The sequence below is a fragment of the Heterodontus francisci genome, chromosome 14 (genome assembly GCF_036365525.1).
Source record: "Heterodontus francisci isolate sHetFra1 chromosome 14, sHetFra1.hap1, whole genome shotgun sequence".
Classification (NCBI taxonomy): domain Eukaryota; kingdom Metazoa; phylum Chordata; class Chondrichthyes; order Heterodontiformes; family Heterodontidae; genus Heterodontus; species Heterodontus francisci.
Window position 1 is genome coordinate 109,796,722 of NC_090384.1, and position 6,000 is coordinate 109,802,721.

General features: G+C 55.3%; 1 protein-coding gene across 3 annotated transcripts in view; it reads right to left on the minus strand.

Moving 5' to 3' along the window:
- Nucleotides 1–5,211, minus strand: part of LOC137377219 (deformed epidermal autoregulatory factor 1 homolog) — a 322,407-nt gene extending 317,196 nt beyond the window's left edge. Inside the window, exon 1 of one of the 3 annotated variants that reach the window (XM_068046757.1) lies at nucleotides 5,180–5,211. Coding sequence is in view for 2 of the 3 variants with exons in the window: in XM_068046756.1 (XP_067902857.1) it covers nucleotides 4,862–4,979 (118 nt within the window). In the remaining variant the exon portion in view is untranslated. Of the gene's footprint in view, nucleotides 1–4,861; nucleotides 5,083–5,179 lie in introns of those variants that run through there. The other 2 variants (XM_068046756.1, XM_068046755.1) reach the window with 2 other exon arrangements.
- Nucleotides 5,212–6,000: the final 789 nt, after the last annotated feature.

Below are 6,000 nucleotides of genomic sequence, written 5' to 3' on the forward strand. Positions count from 1 at the left end.
CACAGATTATAAGCAAGTGAGGTGGGGGTGGGGCAAGAGATAACAAAGGAGAAGGTGCAGATTGGACCTGGCCACATAGCTGACCAAAAGGTCACAGAGCAAAGGCAAACAATATGTTAATAGCGTGTTGAAAGACAAAGCATTAGTACAGATTAAGTGTGAATACACTGAACATTGAACAGCAGCAAGTGCAAACATGAAAAAAAACCTGAAAAAAACAGTGGGTAAGCAAACTGAACAAACTAAGATGAAATGAAATAAATGCAAAAAAAGATAGTAAAAAATGTAAAAAAGAATGTAAAAAAAAAGGAAGAAAAAACAACTAAAAATGAAAGTAAAATGGGGGGCTGTCATGCTCTGAAATTATTGAACTCAATGTTCAGTCCGGCAGGCTGTAGTGTGCCTAATCGGTAGATGAGATGCTGTTCCTCGAGCTTGCGTTGATGTTCACTGGAACACTGCAGCAATCCCAGGACAGAGATGTGAGCATGAGAGCAGGGGGGAGTGTTGAAATGGCAAGCAACCGGAAGCTCAGGGTCCTGCTTGCGGACTGAGCGGAGATGTTCCGCAAAGCGGTCACCCAGTCTGCGCTTGGTCTCCCCAATGTAGAGGAGACCACACTGTGAGCAGCGAATACAGTATACTACATTGAAAGAAGTACAAGTAAATCGCTGCTTCACCTGAAAAGAGTGTTTGGGGCCTGGGATAGTGAGGAGAGAGGAGGTAAATGGGCAGGTATTACACCTCCTGCGATTGCAGGGGAAGGTGCCCTGGGACGGGGACGAGGTGGTGGGGGTAATGGAGGAGTGGACCAGGGTGTGGCGGAGGGAACGATCCCTTCGGAATGCTGACAGGGGAAGGGAGGGGAAGATGTGACTGGTAGTGGCATCACGCTGGAGGTGGTGAAAATGGTGGAGGATGATCCTTTGGATATGGAGGCTGGTGGGATGAAAAGTGAGGACAAGGGGAACCCTGTCACGGTTCTGGGAGGGAGGGGAAGGGGTGAGGGTAGAGGTGCGGGGAATGGGTCGGACACGGTTGAGGGCCCTGTCAACCACAGTGGGGGGAAATCCTTGGTTGAGGAAAAAGGAGGTCATATCAGAAGCACCGTCATGGAAGGTAGCATCATCAGAGCAGATGCGTCGGAGACGGAGAAACTGGGAGAATGGAATGGAGTCCTTACAGGAGGTAGGGTGTGAAGAAGTGTAGTCGAGGTAGCTGTGGGAGTCGGTGGGCTTATAATGGATATTGGTAGACAACCTATCCCCAGAGATGGAGACAGAGAAGTCGAGGAAGGGAAGGGAAGTGTCAGAGATGGACCATGTAAAGGTGAGAGAAGGGTGGAAATTGGAAGCAAAGTTGATAAAGTTTTCTAGTTCGGGGCGGGAGCAGGAAACGGCACCAATACAGTCATCAATGTACCGGAAAAAGAGTTGGGGGAGGGGGCCTGAGTAGGACTGGAACAAAGAAAGCTCGACATATCCCACAAAAAGACAGGCATAACTAGGACCCATGCGGGTACCCATAGCGACACCTTTTACTTGAAGGAAGTGTGTGGAGTTGAAGGAGAAGTTGTTCAATGTGAGAACAAGTTCAGCCAGGCGGAGGAGGGTGGTGGTGGATGGGGACTGGTTGGGCCTCTGTTCCAGGAAGAAGCGGAGAGCCCTCAAACCATCCTGATGGGGGATGGAGGTGTAGAGCGATTGGACGTCCATAGTGAAGAGGCGGCGGTTGGGACCAGGAAACTGGAAATTGTCAAAATGACGTAGGGCATCAGAAGAGTCACGGATGTAGGTGGGAAGAGACTGGACCAGCGGAGAAAAGATAGAGTCTAGATAGAAAGAAATAAGTTCAGTGGGGCAGGAGCAGGCTGACACAATGGGTCTGCCGGGACAGTCCCGTTTGTGGATTTTGGGAAGGAGGTAGAAGCAGGCTGTCCGGGGTTGTGGGACTATGAGGTTGGAAGCCGTAGAGGGAAGATCTCCAGAGGAGATGAGGTCAGTGACAGTCCTTTGGACGGTGGCTTGATGTTCGGTGGTGGGGTCATGGTCCAGGGGGAGGTAGGAAGAGGTGTCTGTGAGTTGGCGTTGAGCTTCTGCAAGGTAGAGGTCGGTACGCCATACAACAGCACCACCCTTGTCTGCAGGTTTAATGACCATGTCGGGGTTAGACCTGAGAGAACGGAGTGCCTCAAGTTCAGAGGGGGACAGGTTAGAGTGAGTGAGGGGGGCAGAGAAATTGAGACGACCAATGTCTCGCCGACAGTTTTCAACGAAGAGATCAAGAGCGGGTAAGAGGCCAGGGGGAGGGGTCCAGGTAGAGGGAGAATGCTGGAGGCGGGTGAATGGGTCTGCTGGTCGGGGGGTGGACTCCTGGTCGAAGAAGTGAGCCCGGAGGCGGAGGCGACGGAAGAAGAGCTCAACGTTAACTCTGCTTCTCTTTCCACAGATGCTGCCAGACCTGCTGAGTGATTCCAGCATTTCTTGTTTTTGTTTCAGATTTCCAGCATCCACAGTATTTTGCTTTTATACTAGTGAACCAGATGTGTTTTTACAGCAATCAATGATAGTTTTATGATACCATATTAAGACTAGCTTTCAATTCCAGATTTTTTATTAATTAAATGTATCAATTAATCAAATTTAAAATCCACCAGCTGCCATTGTGGGATTTGAATTCATGTCCCAAGGACATTAGCCTAGGCCTCCAGGTTATTAATCCAATGACATCACCACTACACCACCGAGGGAAATGGTGTAGGTGGTCATTAGCAGGAGGATTGCTTGCCCATGTTTGACTCTACTGATTCTGTACCTCCAAATTGGGGGTCATGAGTGCAGAAAGCACTTTGAACCAGAGAACAAGGAAGCTGCAATCAGCTAGGAGTTGTGGCAATAATTGGAGGTAGTGAATTAAAACATCAGGCAACTTTAAAGTATGTTGCCACCAATACAGTAAATTAGCCTAGTGACTAAACCCTGACACTTGAACATACTTCTGCTCATATTGTCAGTTTTATTGCCAAGTTCCCTGTTCCACCATAAAATTATAGAAAGAAAATTAGTAACTTTTGAAAAAGAATCAGACTTTCCTTGCTCAGCTGGCAGCACTTTTTACTCTAGTTAGAATGTTATGGCTGAAAGATTGTAGCATTAAATCCCCTTCAGTGTTCCCTTCCCGCTCTGTACTTCCAATCCCCTTCCATTTCCCCATAAATGCTGCCACTCCTCACTGGTGGAGTCAGGTTCAATTGAAGTATTCAAAAAGGAATCCGACTGCAATATGAAAAGGAAGAATGTGCAGGGTTAAGGGGAGAAGGTGGTGGCGTGGCAAGGTGAATTGTTCCTTCAGAGAGCCAGTGCAGACACGATGGGCCGAATGGTTCCTTCTGCACCGTAACAATTCTGTGAGTTCAGTATGCCTGGACCCCCATTAGACCCCACCCCCAGATACCCTTCACTCCAGTCCCTCCTCACCCCGTCCTCTCCCCCCACACCCACTCCCCACCGTACCTCCCACACACTGACTCTACCCCCATACCCCCCAGCCCCACTCCCCCCAGTGCCTCCCCAAACCCACTCCCCCCCGTAACCCCCCCCACCAGCACCCCCTCTTTCCTACTACCCCATACACACACCCACTCCCCCTCCCCCCCACACCTCACATACACAACCCCTCAGTACCCCCTACTCCCACTCCCCCCCCAGTACCCCCTACTCCCACTCCCCCCACACCCACTCCCCCCCACACCCACACCCACACCTCACATACACAACCCCTCAGTACCCCCTACTCCCACTCCCCCCCCAGTACCCCCTACTCCCACTCCCCCCACACCCACTCCCCCCCAATACACCCCACACCCACTCCCCCCGCGCCCCCCACACCCACTCCTCCCGTGCCCCCCCCCACACCCACTCCCCCCCCAGTACCCCCTACTCCCACTCCCCCCACACCCACTCGCCCCCACAACCACTCCCCCCCACACCCACTCCCCCCGCACCCCCACTCCCCCCTACTCCCACTCCCCCCACAACCACTCCCCCCCCCCCAAGTACCTCCCACTCCCCCCACACCCACTCCCCCCGCACCCCCCCCACACCCACTCCCCACCCCCAGTACCTCCCACACCCACTCCCCCCAATACCCCCCACACCCACTCCCCCCGGGCCCCCCCCCACACCCGCGCCCCCCCCAGTACCCCCCACTCCCACTCCCCCCAATACCCCCCACAACCACTCCCCCCCACACCCGCACCCCCCCCAGTACCCCCTACTCCCACTCCCCCCACAACCACTCCCCCCCACACCCACTCCCCCCGCGCCCCCCCACCCACTCGCCCCCCCCAGTACCCCCCACAACCACTCCCCCTCACACCCACTCCCACCGCGCCCCCCCCACCCACTCGCCCCCCCCCCCAGTACCCCCTACTCCCACTCCCCCCACAACCACTCCCCCCGCGCCCCCCCCACCCACTCGCCCCCCCCAGTACCCCCCACACCCACTCCCCCCACACCCACTCCCCCCGCGCTCTCCCCTCCTGCCGCTGATGTGCGGGCGGGAATCAGGCGGGTTTCCCGGGCAGGGCGGCTCCACCGCCTTTAAACATACAATATCGGTCAGCGGGCAATTCAAGCGGGCTCGCGAGTTGCCGAGAGGCGGCAACGACAGCCGAACCGCTTCGGGCCTGCTCGGCTCCGCTCGGCTTTTCCTGGCGCACCCCGACTCTGATCCGGCCGGGAAGCCGCCGCTGCCTCGCTTCATTTAATTTTATTTATTGTTTTATCAACCGCCCGGTTTCTCATCGTATTCACTTTCTGGCGCTGCTCCCCCTCCCCCATCCCTCCCCGGCCGCACTCGCCTGCGAAGCTGCCCTCGTCCGCACTCGGCAGCTGCTCGGGGATCTCGATCTGCTCTTCCCCCATCACCGAAACCGCCGTCACTTCAGGCGACTCCATGCCGATTCCCTTCGCCTCCATCGCCCCTTCGCCGAGCGACGCACGACCACTCCCGAACCCTCCCGCCGGCCCGAGTGATCCCGAACCCTCCCGCCGGCACGAGTGATCCCGAACCCTCCCGCCGGCACGAGTGATCCCGAACCCTCCCGTTGGCCCGAGTGATCCCGAACCCTCCCGCCGGCACGACACTTCCCGAACCCTCCCGCCGGCACGACTCTTACCGATCCCTCCCGCCGGCACGACACTTCCCGAACCCTCCCGCCGGCACGACACTTCCCGAACCCTCCCGCCGGCACGACACTTCCCGAACCCTCCCGCCGGCACGACACTTCCCGAACCCACCCGCCGGCACGACTCTTACCGATCCCTCCCGCCGGCCCGAGTGATCCCGAACCCTCCCGCCGGCCCGAGTGATCCCGAACCCTCCCGCCGGCACGACACTTCCCGAACCCTCCCGCCGGCACGACACTTCCCGAACCCTCCCGCCGGCACGACACTTCCCGAACCCTCCCGCCGGCACGACACTTCCCGAACCCTCCCGCCGGCACGACTCTTACCGATCCCTCCCGCCGGCCCGAGTGATCCCGAACGTTGCCGAACCAGAGGGAGGGGGCGGAGCTGCGCTGCGCTGCGCAAACATTGGATACCTCTGAGATTATTTTCGCCGTTTTTATCGCGCTCAGATTTTAATGAAAGTAATTCAGCAACGAGCATTTTACTCAATGCAGTTAAAAATATCAAACAGTGAGAGGCCAGGCGTTTGTGTGAAGTTATTTTACAAATTGAACCTGGGCTTTGCAGTTTGGAAGTTCTGACAATTCCCAGTTAATTGATTTTCCCAGTTTAAACACTGAGGCCCTCACTGCTTTGAACTCCATATATCCCAAATTATTATCCAATCAAACATGTTTTCCAAGGCTCATTTTTGACACAATAAAATATTGTAAAGAAGCTCAATACCATCCTGGAGACAACAGTCATAGAATCATAGAATACTACAGCACAAGAGGAGACCATAAGAATATAAGAAATAAGAGCAGGC